Below are 24,247 nucleotides of genomic sequence, written 5' to 3'. Positions count from 1 at the left end.
TTTTTTTAATCTATAAATGAATGGAATGAATTGTAATTCATGGAATGTCTGGGTCTTTAGCCCTTGTTATTAACATTCTTACACTAACGCAGAATGATTGTTTACCTGCCTTGGGCCCTACATTTCATTGAATGCAGTGGGTTTGGTATAGTACAGATCATAGTATGGACCATTAATTCAATATCGGTGTAACTTAAAAATTTGTGACTTTTGGTTTTGTTTTTTGGTTTGGGACCGTTTTGTGAGACAGAGTCTCAAGTTGTAGCCTAGGCTGGCCTTAAAACTCATGAACCTCCTCCTGCCTCAGCCTGCCAAGTGCTATAACTGAATTTCAATTCTTTATAAAAATGGACAAGGATTAGAAAATGCTTTTGGTTATGGTACATGCAGATTTTCAATAATCCTAAATGATATCTTTTATGTCATATAGGTAGATAGGGATAAAACCAGAACTGGATTGTTGTCCTGTGAATTCTTCAACATCCTTGATGCAATATTAATTTGTAGACTTCTCCATTTCTTCCAGCTTTTTTATCTTACCTAATGACACACCTACCAATGTTAGATTTAAGCTTAATAACTTAAATCTGAAGTATTGAGTATTGTTTTTTTATTTTTTATTTTATTTTTTTTTTTTTTCCAGTTGTGGGGCCTGAACTCTGGGCCTGGGCACTGTCCCTTAGCTCTTCAGCTCAAGGCTAGCGCTTGAGTCACAGTGCCACTTCCGGCTTTTTTCTTTTTGCTTATGTGGTGTTGAGGAATCGAACCCATGGCCTCATGCATGCAAGGCAAGCGCTCTATCACTGAGCCACCTTCCCAGCCCAGTATTGAGTATTATTATACCATGCGTGTAAGAAAGAAAACTAGGGACTTAAAATTGTTGTGTAAGGATACTTTATTAATAAGGTAAAATTGTGTTTCACATCCAAATCTCCTGATAATATGGTTGTATATTCCTCCGCCTCTTTCTCCTTTTTTTTTTTTTTTGCCAGTTCTGTGGCTTCAACTCTGGGCCTGGTCACTGTCTTTGAGTTTCTTTTGCTGAAGGCTAGCACTTTACCATTTTAGCCACAGTGCCACTTCTGGCTTTTTGGCTTTTTTTTAGTAGTTTATTGGAGATAAGAGTTTCACATCATTTCCTGCCCAGGCTGGCTTGAACCTAGGTCCTCAGCTCTCAACCTCTTGAGTAGCTAGAATTATAGGTATGAGCCACCAGTACCTGGTGTAGTTGTATTCTTTTTTACTGTGTCAATGATGATAGTTTAAAAGTAAAATCATTATTACTGTGCTGTACTAAAGGACTTAATCAGTGAGAATTAAAAATCATAATTCTAAGAAACATATTCATTATCTTGCCCATGTAATTGTAACTCCTCTGTACTGTATTCTCACAATTTAAAAAAATAAAATTTAAAAAAATCATAATTCTTCCATTGATTTGTGAAATTATTTCTGAAAACCTATAATATTTTTTATATTTAGTCAACTTTTAATTAAATGGGGTTTTTATTTGTTTGCTTATGTTGTTCCTAGGGCTTAAACTAAGAGACCCAGGCACTGTCTCTGAGTTTTTTTGCTTAAGGCTAGCACTCCTAACATTTGAGCCACAGCTCTACTTCTGGCTTTTTTGGTGGTTAATTGGAAATAAGTGTCTTATAGCCTTTCCTTCCTGGGATGGCTTCTAACCTCTATCCTCAGATATCAGACCTAATAGAGAGAGAGAATACAGAGGTAAATAAAAGCTGTTAAGTATAAAGAGCTTTTGAAAATAAATCTGTGGTTTAAAAAAAAAACTCAGAAAAGTGATTTGGAAGCAGCAGGGAGGAGTATTCAAGTTTAGTATCTGCCACTTTGCCCCATTGGCTAGCACTCTACAATCTGAGCCATGCCTCAACCCCTCTGTTCTCATCCACTAAAAACTTCTTCACATTTATCTCATCTTTTTATATTGCTTCATTCTGATGTCAATTATTTTTTCTTCAGAAATTGTATATTTTAATTATATAAAACTGCAAAAAAGATTGCTGATTTAATTTCATTGAACATGTGATTACTGTTTTAAAGTTTGGGTCATCTTAGGTTTGTTCTCCAGTGATTCTGTTTTCTCTTGACAGTAGGTTATTTTTTTTTTCAGTCGTGGGGCTTGAACTCTGGGCCTGGGCGCTGTCCCTCAGCTCTTCAGCTCAAGGCGAGCGCTCTACCACTTGAGCTACAGCGCCACTTCCGGTTTTCTGGTGGTTTATTGGAGATAGGAGTCTCATGGTCTTTACTGCCCGGGCTGGCCTTGAACCGAGATCCTCAGATCTCAGCCTCCTGAGTAGCTAGGATTACAGGCGTGAGCCACCAGCGCCTGGCTGACAGTAGGTTATTATGGTGAATAATTTTGGACTACATCCTAGTCATTCGTGAATGTTTTGTTATGGAGATTCTACTACCATCGTGTTGACATTTTTGTTATTAGCATTAAGTTGATTTTACTTAAGCTATCATTTTTCCTCATAGGCAGCAGTTCATACTTAATTTCCTTTATACTTCACAGGGCTACTTGTAGTCTGCCCCTATGGCCCTCTGGTTTTTCGGGTCCAAAAGTCTGTTTTGAGCTGGACACCAGTGGCTGATACCTGTAATCCTAGCTACTTAGGAGGCTGAAATCTGAGGATCATGGTTTGAAGCCAGCCCAAGCAGGAAAGTACGAGATTTTTATCTCTACTAAACTACCAAAAAGCCACAAATGGAGCTGTGGCTTAAGTGGCAGAACACTAACCTTGAGCAAAAGAAACTCAGGGACAGAGCCCAGGCCCTAAGTTCAAGCCCCAGGACTGGCACAAAAAATTAAAAATCTGTTTTGTCCTATCTGAGACTTAGTCTCCCTGCATGGTTCTGATTACAATACAAATTCTGGCTAAAATCTGATCCCATTCACATCTATTTTTACAAGTGTCAGCACTCTTCTAGGATAATATTATTTTGTTCATTTTTCAAGGTATTGATATAATTTTCATTTGGTTTTCGTTGTTTTGTTTTATTGTTTTTATTTTCTAGAGTTTCTAATTGTTTCCAGGAGAATCAACCTGGTAGAAGCTTGCTTGTGTCCATGACAGAAACTGAATTTCCTGTCTTTAATTTAAAACATATCTGCCGGGCTTGGTAACTCATGCCTATAATCCTAGCTAGCTATTCAGGAGGCTGAGATCTGAGGATCTCAGTTCAAAGCCAGCCCAGGCAGGAAAGGCCGTAAGACTCTTATGCCAATAAACCAGAAAACCAGAAGTGATGCTGTGGCTCAAGTGGTAGAGCACTCACCTTGAGCTGAAGAGCTGAGGGACAGGGCCCAAGCCCAGAGTTCAAGTAAAACATATCTAGTTTGTTAACCCTTAATCTTGTATAATATCTTAAAACTTACAGAAATTTTAAATTTTGACTTTTATACTAATTGAACTTTTAACAAATCTTGTTGTTCTCTTTTTTTATTCTAGACTTCTAACTGTTTAATAGATGGTGTTCCTGAGAAAGATCTAGAACCAAAAAGAGACACAGATATAACTTCTGAAAGTGATTATGGACACAGAAAAGAATGTAGTAAAAAAGTTGCTAGAAGACCAAAAAATCCATACTATGGAAGAACTATTCAAACTATTAAGCATCACAATAAAAACAGTGGCACTTTTATAAGGTACTGATTTAATTTCCAAATAAGGTATACAGCCAGAAGTCAGTATGGCTGGGTTCTTCCTTGAAGCTGTCTCTTGGTGATAAATGTATCAGTTTACTGACATCAGAGATAAGTCTTTTTTATCTTTATTCTCTCAGATTTTATCTTTATTCTCTCAGATCTGAGGACTATAGTCCATCCCCATATCTTCAGGTTCTGTGTACACGGAGTCATTCAACCTTTGGTGGAAAAAAAAATGTTAAGTTACATTATTGCTCCTATGGCTGCTCCATGCTGAATATGAGAGGATTTTTTCTTATAACTATTCTCTAAATAATGTATCACAACTATCTCATAACATTTATTATAGCAGGTATTATAAGTAATATAGAAATGATTTACAGTATACTTCATTATATTATATGCAAATATTACATCTTATAAGTATCATATTTTTTTCCAGTTAAAATTATCACCTTTATTTATTCTATTTGTATTTAAGTAGTTGTACAAAGGAATGCCATGCAACAACTCAGCTTATAAATACAACACATCACTCCTCTAGTCCATCCCAATCCAACCCCTTCCCTTAATTTTCTTAGTGTCTTAGGATATTCATTGAATATTATGACTGCATTTCCCTCCCCAACTTCTCTTCATTCTCTACCCCATCCCCTATGACCTCCCCTATACATACATCTTAAGTATTCGTTTCAAAGTATTCATTTTGTTGGACTGCATTTGTTTATTTAAGGAATTACATGATTTGGATTCTCCCCTGCATATACCATACCTCCATAAATATATTTGTGTACACTTGCATATAACCCTGTATGTATTTACTTATAGTTTTGTAAGTTAGATCTAGCTTACAACATTTTGTATGACTTGTTTGCAGATTTTGCTAAGAGGGATCTTAGAACAAATCCCTACAGAAACTAACAGCTGAACATTGATATAAGTGATCACTTTTTCTGTAACATTCTATAACTTGAGAAAGTAAGGTTAAAATCACTGCATTCATTTACAGTGGAAATAAGATTCATAGACTTGGGATTGTGATGGACTTGATTGATATGACTAAGCTTTTCTCTCTGTATACAGATCTAGATGGGAAGCTAAGCCTTTAGATAGTACCTACTAAGCTTAGGATCAGGGTGAATAAGATTATCATGTTTGATGCCATCAGGATAAGGTAGTTTCATGTCTAATTGTGATCATTGTGTCATTTTGTTCAGAAAACCTTGTACTCTGGGATGGGTACAATAAACTTATATTTAAATAGTTTTATAAAGGGTTTTTAACTCAACGTGTCAGTTTATATGTACAGTGTGTCTTGGTCAGTGTTCCTCCTTCCATCATTCTCCCCTAAGGTAAAATAAACATTTTACCTGTGTTTGTTTCTTTGGTGTTTTGGGGTGTGGGGCCTGGACTTGAACTCAGAGCCTGGGCACTGTCTATGGGGGTTTTTTTTTGGTTTTGGGAGTTTTGTTTTTTTTGTTTTGGCATTTGTGTTTGTGGTTTTTTTGCTTCAAAAATAACATTCTACTACTTATACCACAGCTCTACTTCTTGTTTTTTTTTTTTTTTTGCTGATTAGATGGAAATAATTGTCTCTGTCCAGGGCTGGCTTTGGACCACAACCCTCAGATATCTGTCTCCTGAGTGGCTAGGATTACAGGCATGAGCCATCAGGCACTAAGCATGTCAGTTTCTTTTCTTTAATTTATTCTTTTTTTGTATGGGTATATAGTTCATACCTATATTCTTAGTATGCTGGAAGTGGAAATGGGGAGGATCACTGTTTGAGATTTTCTATCACTGATGGAAAAGTTCTTGGGACCTCCATCTTAACCACACACAGTGAGTGGTATGTGCCAATCATCTTAATTTTGCAAGAAGCCTGAATAGGACAATCATAGCCATAAATCCTATTAACAACATATAGCAAACAGGGCTTAGGATGTAATTCATATGGTAGAGCATCTGCCTAACAGAGCAAGGCTGTGAGTTCAAACTCCAGTATCATAAAGAGAAAAAAATTATTAATATTTAACTTTCTATAACTAATTACACTCATCTACAAACACAATCATTCAGTCAGACTAGTGATATTGCATGTTTACTCTGTTGTAATATGTGTTACCTGTACACTTTTAATTTACCTTTTTATTATGATCCCAAATTCTGTCAATACTTTTTAAATTATTCTGTTGTATTTAAGAATTTTCTATCTGAATGTGTCAGACACCTAACACTGAGATCAATACCTTTTTTAAAACCTTGAGGCTATTATTTACAAGTCACTAAAGTATTTCCATTATAAAATTTATGAAAAAAGTTTTTCATGTTGCTATTGTTTTGTTTCATTTAATATTTAAGGTACTTGCATATACGAATGAATAAATTTAAAAAGAACAGTATAAGCAATGTATTTAGGTTTCTTATGTTTTATTCTCTGCAGTGGTAATCGTAAAATGAAACAACCTTACCTTAAAGATTTATATGTAAGATCATCTTTAGCAAAGTGTAATGGATTACAAGAATTAGAAGAACAGAAGACTGACATGATTAAAGCACAAAAGAATTTCTCAGAAAACATCACTTACCGGGTATGAATTAGGATTAATAAAAAGTGAATGAATGATCATAATTATAGGTTCAGCATATCAGAAAACAATAATACAGGGGCTGGGAAGTTGGCTCAGTGGTAGAGCACTTGCCTTGCATGCCTGAGGCCCTGGGTTCGATTATTCCTCAGCACCATATAAGCAAAAAAGAAAAAAGCCGGAAGTGGCGCTGTGACTCAAGTGGTAGAGCGCTAGCCTTGAGCTAAAGAGCTGAGGGACAGTGCCCAGGCCCAATGTTCAGTCCCCACGACCGGACCCCCAAAAAAAAAAAACAATAATACATCTGTTTTTACTTGATTCCTCCCTTTATTTTCAACTCTAGAGACTTTAATGCTGAGAAAAGTAATTATCATTAAACCAATAATAATTATAGCATTATTATTATAGCATTTATTGAATAGTTACGTGCCAAACACTGTGTTCTGCACTATCCTGTTTGTTTTACTTTTATCAATATAATTCTCACCATGGTTCTTTGAAATAGATGCTATTACAGGTATACAATTTAAAAAAATAAACTGAGACCATGAGACGCTAGGTAATTTTTCCAAATTTAGGTATAACTCTGTTTTTTGCTTTCAGTCCCTTATTGAACAACTAGACGAAGAGAGAGAGATGAGATGGAAAGCTGAGAAAGCTGAAAAGCAGCTTATGGAGTATATTGATGAGCTACATAAACAAGCAAATGCAAAAACAGATGTTCATAGCCTGGCTCTACTTACCACAGATAGGTAAAGGAAAAGTATATAAACCTAAGTGTGTCTCATAGCACAAACAATACAGACCTGCAACTGGAATATCTTAATTTAAACCAGCTATTATGTCATTTTTTTTAAGTTTATGGTTTCCTTTGATTTAAGATTTAGTGCTTTTAAGTGTCTTATTTCATTCTCTGAAAATGCTAGTTTTCTAAATTGTAATAACCTTTTTCTTCCTATTTTCTATAATTATTTTAAAGTTATGCCTTTGCTCTAATGGTTGTAAGATTTTTTTTCCTAGAGCTCCTATTGATTTTTGTCTCAACTTATCCTTCCGTGAATACTAGGTTACTAGACTAAATATTTGCAACAAATCAAGTTTAGAGGTTGTTTTTGGTTTTATTTCATGTCTGTAAGTAGATAATTCCCTTAAAAGATCTTATTTGAATAGTAAGTTGATGTGCACAGTTCAGTCCAATTTTCAGTTTAAACATTTTACCAGTAAACTTGTTTGATACCAATGTGCTATTTTTTTCCTTCCAGCCTGATTGTCTTAGATGTTATATCTGTTGTATAAAGAAAACTACTATACCTAACAAGTATTCTGTAAGAACTTCAGCATAATTCTTCAAGCTATGACATATTGTGCTACGAACACACACTCACCTTCCTACCTTTTTTTGTGTTTTGAGAATTGCTGTCTCTGAATTGATACTAGGCAAGGATGAGAGAAGAGGATCAATAAATTAATGGTACTCTGACTATCTAAAGACAATTGTACTCTTCTTGCTGACAGTCAACATTACATAATGACAAGTTTGTAGAAACCCTGTGACTGAGTCATGGAGATAATGGAAGGGAAATCATTCATATTTTCATGCTTCTTTTTTTTTAATGAACAAAGCTAGGTCTTGGAGTTTTTATTTCAATTGTTTATCTTAAAATTGAAACTACTATTTAGATATTATGTTGTCATTTGGTAAGAGAAAGACGAGCTTTTTTGTTTGAATTTCAGAGCTATTAGAATGTGAACCTAGAGATGTTTATGGCCTTATCCCAGTACCCCATTGCCAAACAGTCTATAAGGAATCCAGCAGATAGCTGGATATATAAAATATTCTAACAGAATTCATATTCTTGACTTCATTAGTCCCTCAGAATAATGCCACTCAGTGTTTCTCTTAAGTCTGGTTATATAAGTCAATAAATGATCCCTTTTTTAAACATTAGTTAATCATTTTCAACTTTAATCAATAGGTTCTATTATAAATCTAGGATCAATACGTATTGTCTGAGTGATACAAAGTTGACTTGCAAGTAATCATACAGTATTTTTTCACATGGCTATCTGTCCATATGTGTTGTGTTCTCTTTACCGGATTCTGAGTTTCTTAAAGGCAGAGACTATCTTACTCATCTGTGTACATGCCACCAGGCACCACTGGCTCACACTGTAATCCTAGTTATCTCCAGTTAACTACCAAAGAGACAGAAGTGGAGCTGTGGCTCAAGTGGTAGAGTGTTAAAATCGAGCAAAAATTAAACTCAGGGACAGTGTCCAGGCCCTACGTTCAATCCCTACAACCAGCACACACACACACAGAATACAGAAAAAAAGGCATACAGAAAATTTTTTTTAAAAACTTACATATGCTGGGCACTGGTGGCTCACACCTATAATCCTACCTACTACTCAGGAGCTGAGAACTAATTATCGAGGTTCAAAGCCAGTCCAACCAGGAAAGTCTGTGAGACTTTTATCTCCAATAAACTACTCAGAAAAAGCTGGTATTGGTGCTATGGCTCTCATGAAGTAGAGACTTGAGAAAAAGAACCTCAAAGACAATGCCAGGCAGAGTTCAAGCCCCAGGACAGGCACACACACAAAACCTTACATACCAGTACCAAAAACACACTAGGTATTTTTTTAAAGTTTATGTCAGACAGTGTTTCACTAATTTATGTTTAGTGTTTTTCCTTTGGGCACATTCAATTCAGAGATGGGAGAAAGGCATGTATTGCTTATTAACAATTTTTTATTATTTTGTCACTCATGGGGCTTGAACCTCGGGGCTTAGGTGCTGTCCCTGAGCTCTTTGTTCAAAGGTAAGCTCCACCACTTTGTGCCACAGCGCCACTTCTGGTTTTCTGGTGGTTAATTGGAGGTAAAAGGCTCACATGCTTTCCTGCTCAAGCTGGCTTCAAAGTTCACTTCTCAGATATCAACCTCCTGAGTAACTAGGATTACAGGCATGAGCTATGGGTGCCCACCTTATTAGCCATTTTTTATTGTAGCGTTTGAAACCTATCTCAGATCTTTCTCCCGTAAACGTAAATATTGGCAATAACTTCTATCATTTTGTTATGCATACTATACTTAACTGCCATCTATAATTTCTGCTTTAGACTAAAGGACATTATTTTGAGAGAGAGACATTCCAAGTCACAACTTGAAATTATGGTACACAAACTTCAAAATGAAATTAAAAAACTAACTATTGAATTAATGAAAGCAAGAGATCAACAGGAGGATCACCTTAGACACTTAAGAACTCTGGAAAGAGCATTAGAGAAAATGGAAAGGCAAAAAGGTCAGCAGCAGGCAGCACAGGTATTTCTCTATTTTTTTGTATCTATGATATGGAGTAACAAATTTCTAACTGAAACAAAGCATACATATAAGTAAGCCTAAATGACATTAGGCTACATACAAAACTTAATTATATAGTAATCATGTAGTTTATTGAATGTCAAAACACTAAACAAGATGATATAAACATTGCAGTTGGTTAGTTTTTTGTTTTACCAGAGCTAGATTTGGAGTGTTTGGGTGCTTGAAAGAATTTCATTTTCATGCTTACTGTTGGATATTCTCATCAGACTGTTACTAAGATGAGCATTATTTAATGCCGGTGTATAGGGGCTTTTAAGGCCAAGATTGTGTGATCACAGCATTAACTCAATAATATTTGAAAATCACCTTAATCCATAGGTCCTATCATTTAAATAACATTTATGGAAACTAGCATCAAAACAGATTATTATCTAAGTACTATAATTTTATATATTTACTCAGATGAGACTTATCAAAGAGGTAGAACTCAAAGCTTCAGCTGCTGATAGAGAAATAAACTTACTCCGAACTTCCCTTCACCAAGAAAAAGAACAAGTACAACAACTGCATCAACTTCTGGCATTAAAACAACAGGAACATATGTAAGTGAAAAATGTATCAGAGAACTATTGCTATTTAGAAAAAGAAAGATCTAGGTTTTACTCCTCCCTAATATGTAAAGACTTACTGTTCTGAAGTCTCACATAATGACTGCATAGTAATACCAAATGTATGTGTGCATTAGAAATAACCTTATAGTAAAAACTCGTGGCTAGAAAATGAGGTGACTTTTTTGTCACTGTTTGAGATGTATAATTGAGACATTACAATGAAGTTTATTTTTTAGTCTAAGCACAAACACTGATCACTGTGTATAGAGAAAGATACTTTAATGGACACCCAAGTAACTATTAGTTAATTTAGTTGATATCCTTTTTTTTTGTCAATCATGGAGGCTGAACTCTGGGCTTGGGTGCTGTCCCTCGGCTCTTCAGCTAAGGCTACCACTTGAACCACAGCACCACTTCTAGCTTTTTTCTGCTTACGTGGTGCTGAGGAATCGAACTGAGAGCCTCATGCATATGAGGCAACCACATTTAAAAAAAAAAAAACTTTACAAAAACTGTTTTTTTCTTATGTATCTATACCCAATTTCTGTATTTTAAAGACTTGACCTTTAATATTGAAGAATATAAATTATTAAGAAAATTTTTTAAAACTTTAAGTTTATTTTACATCAACAATATCCTTTGATTTGTATTTGTTTTACATTCCAGGAAGGAACTTGAAACAAGGGACTTTTTGAATGATACAGAATTCCAGGATGCCTTAGCTAAGGAACTATCCAAACAAGAAAGAAAGCATGAGGAAGAAATAAAAGACTACCAAGAAAAAATTGATATATTAAATCAGCAATACCTGGATTTAGAAAATGAATTTCGGATTGCTTTAACTGTTGAAGCCCGAAGATTTAGAGATGTAAGAATTAGCATCTTTATTAGAAACAATTAGTAAAAATACATAATTTGATAAGGAGACTATAAAACTAAATTTCAGAAACATAACACTATGTTAGCTATGTGACTTTAAAAAATGACAAAATTCTAGAGCCTTAGTTTCCTCACATATATATAGCAGGTATTCATTGCTATTGCAAAAACCAGTTATGATTATAAATGTAGTATAATGAACGCTGAAATAAGACCTGGGAAACCTGAATTCTCTTCTATTTCTGTTGGGTTGTTTTTTTTTTTTTTGGACAGTTGTGGGGCCTGAACTCTGGGCACCGTCCCTCAGCTCTTCAGCTCAAGGCTAGTGCTCTACCACTGAGCCACAGTACCACTTCCGGCTTTTTTCTGCTTATGTGGTGCTGAGGAATCGAACCCAGGGCCTCATGCTTGCTAGGCAAGCACTCGACCACTGAGCCAACTTCCTAGCCCTCTCTTCTATTTCTGTATAGCAGGAGTTGGCAAAACTGAAACCCCTAAGGCTGAATATGGCCCAGTGCCTATTTATTGGATAGTTTTATTGTAAAGGAGCCTTATTTGTTTACATATTATCTGTGGCTGATTTGTAGCACAAAAGCTGCGTAGAGATTTATAGTAGAGACCATAATGTCTGGCTTCCAAAAAAAAGTCAGGCAATCCCTGCTATAGAAGAATAGTCTTGTTCCTAATGTCCATCACACCAACTGTAAACTAGATCCCATTTCTCTTGCCTACAAAAGAATAGGGCATCAGGAAATCTTCCCTCTTACCCTTGTACTCTTCTCATATCAGCACTTTTTCCTTTCTATTGAACCATTCCCTGCTGTTTAAGTAGATGCTTTGATTTTTCTCATCTTGAGAACACTGTCTTGATTCTATTGACTACCACCTTGTTTCTCTGTTTTCATTTGGCATAAAACTTCTCAAAGGCATAGATTTGCTTTCCCTAATTTAGTTCCTTCTTTAACATGCTCTGATTAGGCTTTTCTACTAGTATTGCTGTGGGTGAGAAGACAGTAACATCCACAGTGTTTAAATTTATCAATGTATTACTCACCTGATTAGACCTAGGAGCAGCCCTTGGACAGTGTCTCCCTTCTTTCCCTCCAGATACTTCACTTGATTACCTGCTTACCATCTCTTGGTGTTCTCAGCTTTCTGTTATTTTACTTCTTTGCAGTCTCTAGTCATTTTCTCTCATTTTCTCCAAACTTTTATTATTGCAATGCCCAAGTTCAATTTTTTCTTTTGTAGACACAATCAATCTCTTTTTAAATTGTTGATTATATCTACAGCTTGGACCTTTCACCTAAATTCTAAACTTAACTTTCTTAACTCCTTTCACCTGAATTACTTTTTTTTTTTTGCCGGTCCTTGAGCCTCTCTGTGCTAAGGCTAGCACTCTACCACTTGAGCCACAGCACCACTTCCGGCATTTTTTGTTTATGTGGTACTGAGGAATCAAACCGTGGGCTTCGTGCAGGCTAGGCAAGCACTATACCACCAAGTTACATTCCTAGCCCTCACCTGTGTTACTTTAGGATATTCCTCTTTCCATCCTTGAACCTACTTCCTTCTTTTTATGGTGATCACATCATCCATAATGTATAAATGAGAATGTAACTTGACAAAGATTTAGTCTTTGTTGTTCATTAATTTATTGTAGTACATAGAACAATGGCTGGCATATATCAAACTTAAATATTTGTCATAATGAATTCTCATCTTAGGTATACTTTCTCTAATATGGACCAGTGACTAACCTCACTGTGTCATTTTCATCATCAACATTTGTAGTTTAAAGCAAATTTACTCTTTTGCTAAAACTGACTATGAAAATGAAAGGCAAACTACTGTATGCAGATATTTTCTTATTATTTGAAGAACTGCCATTTATAATGCAATTTTGAATTACAGGTCAAAGATGGTTTTCAGAATGTGGCAACAGAGTTAGCCAAGAGTAAACATGCCCTTATTTGGGCTCAACGAAAAGAAAATGAATCCTCTTCTTTAATAAAAGATCTGACCTGCATGGTGAAAGAACAAAAATCAAAACTTGCAGAAGTTTCCAAATTGAAGCAGGAAACAGCGGCAAATTTACAGGTAAAATCTTACAACTTTTTTTTACATTGTCTCATAGTATAATGGCCTTTGGAAGTACACAAAATGAACTTTTAGATTATCCTAATTTTGTAGTTTAATGTACATCAGAAAACACAACTGAGGAGAGGAGATTAAACTTACTATTTCACAAATTGTAGGGCTTACATTAGAATTGTATTTACGTAAAAAACAAATAGATTTACTTTTCAAACCATGTTAAATAAGTACCTGCTGTACAGTGAATGATAATATAGAAATAGGAAAACCATCCTCAAGTAGTATTGAAGTGCATTTAGAAAGAGCCACTTGAATAGCTGACATTAATTTTGTAATGGTAATGTTGGTGATTTTTAAATACCCTTAACTATAATAGTTTTTAAGTTAATGTCTTTATTACTGTTGTCTCAGTTTTAAATAAACACATAATACTTTACCCAGTATAACTGAACTTGTGGAAAAGTAATGCGTACACTTTTCATCTAAGTGCATTATGAGCAAGTTTAAATATTACAGGCATGGTTTCTCTGTTAGTGCTTTAGAACAAAATTCAGAGTTTGAAGAAGTGGCCTCTTAAGTTTTATTTTCTTGCTTTATACTCTATCTTTAGTTAATGAAACTAAAACTTGTGATATAAAATTTGGTTAAAATTTACTTTGTCTTTATTTACTTTGCATAGCTTTTTTTTCATTATAAGATTCAACAGTGAGAACTAAAACACATGACTGATTTTTTTTTTTTAATGTTTGGGGTATATACAGAATCAAATCAACACTCTTGGAATTTTGATTGAAGATGACAAGCAGAAGAGTATTCAAATAGAACTCCTCAAGCATGAGAAAGTCCAGCTTATTTCTGAGCTAGCTGCAAAGGAATCACTGATTTATGGTTTAAGAACAGAAAGAAAAGTATGGGGGCATGAACTGGCAAAACAGGGTAAAATTCTCAAATTTTCAAATGTATAATAACCACTGTTAAAAACCAGTGAAATAAAGGACTTAACTGCCAATAGATGCCAAGAGAAAAGATGACCCTTTATCTGAAAGGATTTGGCAGTCAAACAAGAATAAAACCTCTGTGGAAACAGAAAATTGAGAAGTTAATTCTTAATTTGTCAATTAAGAAATTATAGCAGCCAGACATAGCAGCACTGTCCCAACTGCTCAGCAGACATTTAATAGAAAGAAGAAGCACTTGAATCCAGGAGTTTAAAACCAACTAGGGCAATGCAGCAATACTAACTTTTTAAAAAAGTCTACAGGTTTGTTTAAATTTATTTCTTTGTATTTTGAGATAAGTATCTTGCTGTGTAGCACTGGCTGGCTTTGAACTCTGAATCTTCCTATCTCATCCTCCTGAATTCTAGAATTAACATGTATGAGCTACTATCCCCAGCTTAAGATGTCATGTAAAAAAAATAATTCACAGATTTTTTGAAAAGAAAAATTGAATATATTCTTGGGATACTACATGGTGTATATATGCATTTTGCAACATTTAAATCAAGATGAAAAACATGTATTTCCTTTAATGTTTATTATTTCTTTATGGAGAAAACACCCCAATTCTGTTAGCACTGATATTTTTTATTGTTCTCATGGCTATATAATTTAGCTACTTTCCTGAACCATGTATACTTTTATAATAGTTAACTAAATAAATCATCAATGCTAATTCTTATGCAGTTATTTTAAATTAATCATTTATTAATGTGATGGTGAAATTTTTAATATAATTATGATGATTGGTTTTATTCATGATTTTTATATTTTTTAATAGCCAAAATTTTGAGAAGGCTTTTTGTTTGTTTCCCCTCTTCTCATCATATTGTGAAATGTGTTTTGGAGTTTAATTCAGTTTTTATTTATTGTCTTTTACATTATTAGATTAGGCTTTTATAAAATGGAAAACCTTCAAGGTTCTTTGTGTTTCTAACTTATTTTTTGTTTTGTTTTGTTCTTTAGGGTCATCTTTATCCCAAACTCGTGGGCAATTAGAGGCTCAAATAGAAAGTCTGTGTAGAGAGAATGAATCTCTAAGAAAGACAAACGAAAATGATAGTGATGCATTAAAAATAAAAAATAAAATCATGGAAGACCAGACAGAGACAATTAGAAAATTAAAAGATGTAAGTTTGGCATTTGATTTTGAGAAAAGAGCCAATGGCAAGTTTGAACATCTGTGCAGAGCAAAATATCCAAAAAAGATTATCTCCATGGTTTGCAATTATTAAAGAACTTAAAACATAATATCATAGTTCATTCCTATTTATAATATTTTCTCCTAAAGTGCTGCCTGATGGGTCAGGAAAGTGGCTCAGTGGTAGAGCGCTTGCCTTGCATGCCTGAGGCCCTGGGTTCAATTCCTCAGCACCACATAAGCAAAAAAAAAAAAGCCGGAAGTGGCACTGTGGCTCAAGTGGTAGAGCGCTAGCCTTAAGCTGGAGAGCTGAGGGACAGCGCCCAGACCCAGCGTTCAGGCCCCACGACCGGACCCAAAAAAATAAATAAATAAAGTGCTGCCTGATTATTAGCTGGAATATGCTGTCACAAGAGAAATTATTTTATGTGTTCAGTATCCTTTAAGTAATAATTTAATTTATGTCTGGTTAATCAAACTATGAAACATTTAAACTTAATTAAAATAATATACTGATTTTATCTTAAAGTGCTTACAAGAAAGAGATGAACAAATCAAACTATTACAAGAAAAGATGACTGAAGTAGAAAAATGTTCTCAAGAGCAACTTGACGAAAAATGTACAGAACTGGATACTGTAATTGAGAAATTAGAAAGACACAATGAAAGAAAAGAAAAACTGAAACAGCAGTTGAAAGCAAAGGAAATAGAACTTGAAGAAATTAGAAAAGCTTACAGGTATTATATTTTCCACTGAGAAAATAATATGTGGCTTTCTGGTGTGGTGGTATATGTTTATAATCCCAACTACGCAGGAGGCAAAGAAATTGGTTATAAAGTTAAGGCCTTCCTGAGCAACTTACTGAGACCCTGTCTCAATTAAAATAAAAGTCGAATGCTGGTGACTTATGCCTGTAACCCAAGCTACTCAGGAGGCTGAGATCTGAGGATCACAGTTCAGAGCCAGCCCAGGCAGGAAAAGCTGTGAGACTCATCTCCAGTAAACCACTCAGAAAACCAGAAGTAACACTGTGGCTCAAGTGGTAGAGCGCTCACCTTGAGCTGAGGAGTGCAGAGACAGCACCCAGGCCTCGAGTTCAAGCCCCACGACTGACCAAAAAACAAAAAAAGTAAAATAAAAGGACTTAGGGATCAAGCTCAGTGTAGAACATTTGCCTTGCATGTACAGGCACTAAATTCAACCCCAGTACTGAAGGAGATGAAATGTGACTTAATAATTTACTCTTAAATTACTTTTAGTTCACTTAATCAGAAATGGCATGATAAAGGAGAACTTCTAGCTCATCTTGAAACACAAGTAAAAGAAGTGAAAGAAAATTTTGAAAACAAGGAAAGACAACTTAAAGCAGAAAGAGACAAAAGTATTGAACTACAAAAGTAAGTGTTAAATTCTAAAGGACATGAGATTCCTTGAAACATGAACACTGAAGTGAGCTGGTTGAAAGAAAATACTAAAAATATGTAGGACATAGTTGTTTGCCAAGAACTTCATTCTGTTTGTAAAAGGTAGTAGTTCCCTCCTTAAAGTTGGTAGATCTAAGGTTTGACATGTATGTATGTATTTTTAATATATATGGCTATATGAAATACATACTTCTTAGAGCAGTGTCTGATACATAATAATTGCTGTATGAGCATATTGTTTTTATTATAGTATTGCTTTAAAACTGTTGGAATGAAAGAAACTAGTGATATTGTCAGCTGTGACTAATTTACACTTAAAAAAACTTCTCTTTAGGGCTGGGAAGGTGGCTCAGTGGTAGAGCGCTTGCCTTGCATGCCTGAGGCCCTGGGTTCAATTCCTCAGCACCACATAAGCAAAAAAAAAAGAAAAAAGGTGGAAGTGGCGCTGTGACTCAAGTGGTAGAGCGTTAGCCTTGAGCTGAAGAGCTGAGGGACAGCGCCCAGGCCCAGAGTTCAGGCCCCACGACCGGACCCAAAAAAACAAACAAACAAAAAACTTCTCTTTAGAGAAGAAAGTCACTTGGCCTCAGTAATGATGAGATTCTGATAAGGCTGGAGAAGATTTAGATAGCAATCTTACACAAGATTATTTTAAATTTAAAGAAAGAAAATGTATGTATCTGTCTCTGCCTTCAGATGCATTCTACAGAACAATTAATAGAAATAATGTTTATCTTGCTACATATAAATAACAGTTGTTGAAACAACTTATACTGTTGAAATTCCTAGAAAAAATAGGTTTAATGGTCAGTTCTCATGTCAACATGCACAGCAACATCAATAACCTAACATATGAGTAGCAAAAATATACCTAGTTCACACACACACATATGAGAGTCTTTAGGGGATTTTTTTAATTTTTATTTATTTTTTGCTGATGCTCTTTTTAAAGGAATGCAGTAGAAAAGCTTCATAGTATGGATGATGCATTTAAAAAGCAAGTTGATGCAATTGTTGAAGCTCATCAAGCTGAAATATCACAACTATCATCTGAAAAGCAAAAATGTATTGATTCTGCAAATTTAAAGGTACTATAAATAAAATTCACTCTAGAAATCAATATTAAATGTTTATATCCAAATAAATCCTTAGAAATTAAAAACAGATAATTTTATAGTCTAATATATCAAGAATGTTATAAAAAGTATCGTGAAACCAAGCTTAGTAAACTTAGATTTATTGCAAAACATAATTCTGGTAAGAAGCAAAATTGTAAGTTTCATCCCAATGTATACTTGCTTCATGATCTCTGGATGACAATGTTAATAGAGTAGAAAAAAAGATGAACATATTGGTAGTGTATCAGAAGTGTAGTATTGTTTTAGTTACAAACAGAACTAGACAGTATCAGATGAAGAGATCATAGAGGAATGGAGTTTGTTTCTTGAGGAGGAAGGTTGTTTCATTTTAAAAATCTATAAGGAATTGGTGCTTAAGTTAAACTTAGAACTCAGCATTTTATAGGCAACAATGACAATAGTGAGATAAAATATGAAAACTGGGTTTCTAGCCACACTATGATAGAAATTGCACAATTTCAAAAAAATTTTCTAGCCCTAAAATAGAATTGCAATACATTGTTTTATCTTTTTCAGAAGAGTCTAATGAGCACTAAACAGATCATATAAATGAAAGTGCATTGATTACTCTATCAACATGTTTTCCCTATTAGCATTTGGACCAGTTACATTTTACTAACTTTATTTTACAGTAAATGAATCCCAGTTACAACATATTGAAGAATAAGTTGTTGACATTTCTTCTAGAAAGTATTTTTTAAATGCCTTTACCTTAGGAAATTAAAATGTAACATTCATACATTGCCTTAGGTTTATCGAGTTGAAGAAGAAATGCGTGAACTTCTGGAAGAAACATGCAAAAACAAAAAAGCAATGGAGGAAAAAATTAAGCAACTTGCTTCTGCTCTAAAAGAAATTCAGCAAGAGATGTGATGGCTTTGAGAACAAATATAATTGAAATGGACCGGCAAACCTATTGTAAAAATGATTAAATATTGTAAAAGTAGTAACTGCTACGACTTTGAAATGTCTCTTTCTACACATTTCATCATGATTAATTTTAAGAGACTTTTGACCAAATATTTATTGTATATGTAGGTTTTTATAATAAATTTTGTACAATTATGTGTATTAGAAAAAAACCTATCATAATATCTAGACTTAAGCCACTTTTCTTGTTTCTGTGCTATATACTCTTTGGTAATAAGATAGTTGCAAGCAGATTCATAAATGAAGATTATAATTTTGAGTACATGAGGGAAAATAGTTTATTGTTTTTAGCCTTATAGTGTTGATAAAGAGGTAATTCTATTATCTGTAGTTGAGAGAGCTCCTATCTTTTTAAGAGTTTATAAGATGTAACCAAAAAGTTAACAAAGGTAAAATATGTGACACTCTTTTTTGTTTTTTTCTTTTTTTGTGGCAGTGCTGGAGTCAAAGATATGGCATAGCATGTTTTAAGAAGCATATGTAGCCTTCACATCTCTCAGAACTACCCTTTTTTTTAGAATGTATTTGACTTTTCATTGAAGAACACATTTAAGATTTTATAAATTCCTGAGGAGCAATTTTGTTCTGCTCTCATTCTCCCTATTAGTTCATGTATATGAAGAGAGTTCTTCATATAAGATAATTAATGATTTCACTTTTATCACTTCTTATGATGTATATGAAAAATAGAAATCTTAAGTGCTATACTCCTCTTATTTCTCAGTAGAAATAAAAATACAATACCACAGTTTTAAATGGATATCAATAGTGCACTAGGTGTTTTAAAGTAAATGGAAAGCTAAGTGCTTATAACTTGTGCCTGTAATCCTAGCTGCTCAGATAACTGATATCTGAGGATTGTGGTTCAAAGCCAGCCAGGCAGAAAAGTCTCTGAGACTCTTAATCTCCAGTTAATCAGCAAAAAACTGAAAAGTGGAGGTGGCTCAAATGTTAGAGCACTCTCCTGGAGCAAGAAAGTCCAGAGATAATGGGGTACCATTAGTTCATGCCCCAGTACTGGCATAACAAAAACAAAAAGGTAAATGAAACCAGAAGAAACTTAACTTCTTAAGAGAAAGTTCCATTTCATGATAACTAAGCTGTGAAGAAATATGTAGGAACATCCCAGATAGCAGCACATGGAAGGAGAGTCTCAGAATGGAAATGGAAAATAGTGGGAGGTAATAGCTGGAAGCCCTTAAACTTCATTTAAAGTGATTAACATACAGATAAAAGCAGTTTTCAGTGAAATAGGATAAACAAAAAGATTTTCACTTAGCCCTCCTAATCAGACTTAGAGAAACCCTGAAAGAAGCAAGGAAATTATCAAAAACATGGCAGGTCAAATGATAACGTATTTGACATGATGGGAGAACAGGAACTGTCAACCAAAAATTCTGCATCCAGAAAAACTGTTCTTCAAAATTAATAAGACACCTCTAGATTAGTGAAGACCAAGAAAATATTGCTGGGTACCCTGCTTTAGTAGAATTACTGAAGAAAACACTAAAAACTGAAAGCTGATACATGGCAGTAACTCATCCTGAAAGAAATGCATATTATGAAAGCTCAGATATTTTGAGTATTTGTAATTTTTTGTTTTAAAGTGTTTTATTATGTATACATAAGTTCCTTCTTAAGTAGTTGAACAAAGGGATTTCAGTCCAACATGGCAGTGCATCTTGATCGATGTCATCCATTGCATTATTTTCTCACATCTCTTCCCCCCACCCATCCCCTCAAGTTACATTTTCACATATGTACATTGAATATTACTGATTTGCCCACCATTCCTCTGCATTCATCTGCTCTGTCTCTTGATCTTCACTTCCCTCTGACAAAACATGTTCCAATTTCCTAATTTTGTTAATCGGTAAGTTATTCAAAGGAGTTACATTATTGGAGTCCTCTTGGGGGTAAGTTCTTATTTGAAAGTAAATATTGACTAAAATATATATACAATATTACAATAATTATAATCTGGTGAAGCTATTCCTTGGGTGTAAGATAACAAATAGCTATGAATTTGGGGGGAAGGAATAGTTACACTGTGCAATTCTGCGTATTTTTTTTCAAGTTACCTTAGTATGAAGCTAAAGATAACTATTAAATACATATTATACTCCTTAAATACTAATTTTAAACAGTTTGTAAAAAATCAGCATCGGGGATTCCACTTGTAAGATGGCAGGAACTTTGCAGACCTGCTTCCTAGTAATGACAAATACTTGAAATCTGTAGAAAACACCCTAGTAATATACAGCAAATAAACATTTGTTCAACAAAAACATACTTCTCAGAATCCTGTGATAGTGAGCCAAGACCTTCAGTTCCTTCATAACCTTCAGTTGATGGTAACCACCCAAAACACATTTCAGCTTTCTGAGTAGTTCTGGCCAAAACCAATTTCCAGCCTCAAGACACAGTATCACCAGTGTGGGGATTTCAAGATCGTTCATCCCTTCCAAATATTACAGAAGCTAAATTTCTCTGATTGCAGCCAAAAGGTAGTGGATTTTCCTCACCTATCCAGCTCTCATACATACCCTAGGCAGAACAAACCAAAACTATGAGTCCAATTACCCTTACTGCAGGTCACAAATGAGGTGGAGGTCCCTATTGGGAGCATCAGGTCTAGAGGACCCTGAGTTCACCTATCCTAGTACCTACACTATCACCTACTTCCTAGTACCACTCCAAATTGAGTTTATATGAAATAGAATGTATGAAAGTTCAAGCTAAGTGTTTTAAAAGATCTTTAGTGGAAATTACTTAGAAAGGATCTTGTAGCTCTAGGCAAACAGCAAACCATTCTTTTTTTTTTTTTTTTTGGGGTCCGGTCATGGGGCCTGAACTCGGCCTGGGCGCTGTCTCTCACCTCTTCAGCTCAAGGCAAGCACTCTATCACTGAGCCACCTTCCCAGCCCAGCAAACCATTCTTGTTAGCCAGCTAGTATACCAGATAAAAACCAAGAGATGACTGTAATAGGAGCCCTATGCTGTGATTTAAAAAAAAAAACCTCCAATATAACTTATCTGAACTTGAGTCAGACTGGAGCAATTTGTGCCAAGCACTTTTCTCAAAAACAGCCAAAATTGAGTGAAGCCCAATCACTGGGCCAAATGAAAATGGTCACCTAAAAAAAAAAAAATTATGCCAGGTGCCTGTGACACACACTAGTAATCCTAGCTACTCAGAAGTCTCAGATCTAAGGATAACAGTTCAAAACCAGCCCAGGTAGGAAATCCATGATACTCTTCTCCAATAACTAGAAATAAGTCAGAAGTGGAGTTGTGGCTCAAAAGCCTCGGGACAGTCCCCAAGCCCTGAGTTTAGGCCCAAGGATGCACATGTGCCCTGTAGAGAGCCTTTCAAAACCTGCCATGGGGTTGAGGGGTATGCCTATGAAGAGAGTGAAATAGGAGGACTATGATTAAAGTGTTTTATATAGACGTATTAGAACAATGAAACCTGTTGAAATTGTTTTTGAGGGAGAAGAGAGTAAATCTGATCCAATACGGATAAGTCAAATACCTTTGAACTAGATCATTTTTTTAACTCCTATCAGAGGCTGGGAGTGTAGCTCAGTGATAGAATACTAACCTAACCTTCTAGGTTTGGGGTTTTGATTTCCAGCAAAGGACCTTGAAGAGATGGGACTGCTTTCATCCAAATGTGACCACACTGAGGATAAACATCTAAGGTATACTTCAGGGAAAATAGACTTAGCTATAATGACCTAGCCAAATTACTGGAGACTACTACTTCTTGATATCAAAGTTTATTACAAAGCTACAGTGTGGTGCTAACATAAAGACAGGCATACAGAGCAAAAGAATGAGATAGAGAACCCAGAAGTAAACAATACATGATCAAGTAACTTGTCACCATAGCTGCTGTCCATGGATCTATCTACCTGTGCTTGCCAGCAGCACAATCAATAATGTCTCCTGGAAGGCTGACCGTCAGCAGCAGCTAATATTGACAGCCCAAAGTATTAAGTACTGAGTAGATAACATTACTGCTCGGGAGCATTGGGTATCTGGGCTCTGAGCTCTTAACAATAGCTAGCCTTGGCAGCAACTAGGGAGGGCAAGGGCCACAGCTCTTGAGCTAGAGAGTAAAGGAGACTGTCACCCCTACATGCATGATAACTCTTCTCAGGACCTCTTCTGGTGACCAGGGTCTGCACCTTGGCTCTTCATAGTCTGCCCTCACAGTCTGAGCTCTCTTCTAATTTTTTGGCCTTCTCAGAACTTTTAAAAACTTCGTTTTTCTCCAACATCACACCTGCTGTTTTAGTAGCTCTCTTGGCTTCTTAGTTCCCATACCAGTGCTGCTACAGATGCTGCTGCCATCGCTGCTGGTGTCACCACCTCTGCCACCACTGTCATCTGCTACTGTCGTCCACACCACTATTTCTTTGTACTATGAGCTCAGACAGTGACAAAGATCTAGGATGGAAAGGCCTTAGGTGAGACTTAATGAGCCAAAGTCCAATTAGACTTTATTGAAACCTAATGTTACAACATCAGGAAAGTCTCAAAGAAGAGAATTACATGGCAAATCCTAATACCATGTGAAGTGGTTGGGTTATATAGCCCAAAAGGAAATGCAGCATGTAAATGGCATGGTGGTTTTGCACACTAATCCCAAGCCTAGTTTAAGGACCTACGATGTGCTTCATTGGCTCATTGCTCCATATATCACAACTCGTCAATGAAGGATTTCAATCTATACAACAAGCACCAGCCTTCTCCGGAGGTTGTGAAAGGGTGTTCTTCCTGTGGCTTGAATGAATTTCCCTACAGCATCATCTGAGTTTCACTAAGACTTGTTTTGCATAGAATGCTGCTTTCCAAGGTCCTGTGCTGCTTGTCTGGAGTGGTCATACTTGGATCATACCTTCAGTTGTGCTTGTTGGACTTGTCTAAGGTTTCTAGAGTGTTCTCAAAGTGATGGTAAAAGGTCCAGAACAGTTTGGCTGTCATGAGGGCATTCCAGTGAGTTTCTGGAAATGGTGCTAGACTTAGAACTGTAGTCTAGATCTCAGACACATAATTACTTGTGTCCTTCAACCTCCAGCATTGGTGGCGAGGGGGGGGGGCGGGTAGGAATTCTCAAGAGTTGTTGAAGTTCAGAAGTTCAGACTCCATATGTCAACTCACAATTATTAACTTAAAGGAAATGAGAACTAAAATTTTCAATACTTCATGCTTCAGAGCATGAGAAACTACTTTTTTGACAATTATATCTTCTCTTAAGTACTCTTTTTAGTAAACTGCTTTGGCAAGGCGATAAGAATGAATAGAAACTATTAAGTAAAATTTAAAAAGTTTTCTACTCTTGGAGATGTGACTCAAGTGGTAGAGTGCCTGTCCAGCAAGCAAGAGGCCCTTAATGCAAACCCCATGCTGTCAAATAATCACAAT

The 24,247-nt window shown here is 35.4% G+C and overlaps 1 protein-coding gene across 1 annotated transcript in view; it reads left to right on the top strand.

Moving 5' to 3' along the window:
- Lrrcc1 (leucine rich repeat and coiled-coil centrosomal protein 1) overlaps positions 1-19,560 on the top strand; it is a 30,654-nt gene extending 11,094 nt beyond the window's left edge. The window contains exons 7-19 of the mRNA XM_013012494.1: positions 3,477-3,673; positions 6,117-6,264; positions 6,865-7,013; positions 9,387-9,591; positions 10,057-10,196; positions 10,872-11,073; positions 12,999-13,184; positions 13,943-14,117; positions 15,146-15,309; positions 15,850-16,058; positions 16,581-16,718; positions 17,698-17,833; positions 18,635-19,560. Coding sequence (XP_012867948.1) covers positions 3,477-3,673; positions 6,117-6,264; positions 6,865-7,013; positions 9,387-9,591; positions 10,057-10,196; positions 10,872-11,073; positions 12,999-13,184; positions 13,943-14,117; positions 15,146-15,309; positions 15,850-16,058; positions 16,581-16,718; positions 17,698-17,833; positions 18,635-18,757 — 2,172 coding nt within the window. The 3' untranslated portion in view covers positions 18,758-19,560. The remainder of the gene's footprint in view (positions 1-3,476; positions 3,674-6,116; positions 6,265-6,864; positions 7,014-9,386; positions 9,592-10,056; positions 10,197-10,871; positions 11,074-12,998; positions 13,185-13,942; positions 14,118-15,145; positions 15,310-15,849; positions 16,059-16,580; positions 16,719-17,697; positions 17,834-18,634) is intronic.
- The last annotated feature ends 4,687 nt before the right edge of the window (positions 19,561-24,247 follow it).

This window comes from Dipodomys ordii, unplaced genomic scaffold, assembly GCF_000151885.1.
Source record: "Dipodomys ordii isolate 6190 unplaced genomic scaffold, Dord_2.0 Scaffold17, whole genome shotgun sequence".
In the NCBI taxonomy this organism is placed as follows: domain Eukaryota; kingdom Metazoa; phylum Chordata; class Mammalia; order Rodentia; family Heteromyidae; genus Dipodomys; species Dipodomys ordii.
This window is presented reverse-complemented; position numbering and strand designations above follow the sequence as displayed.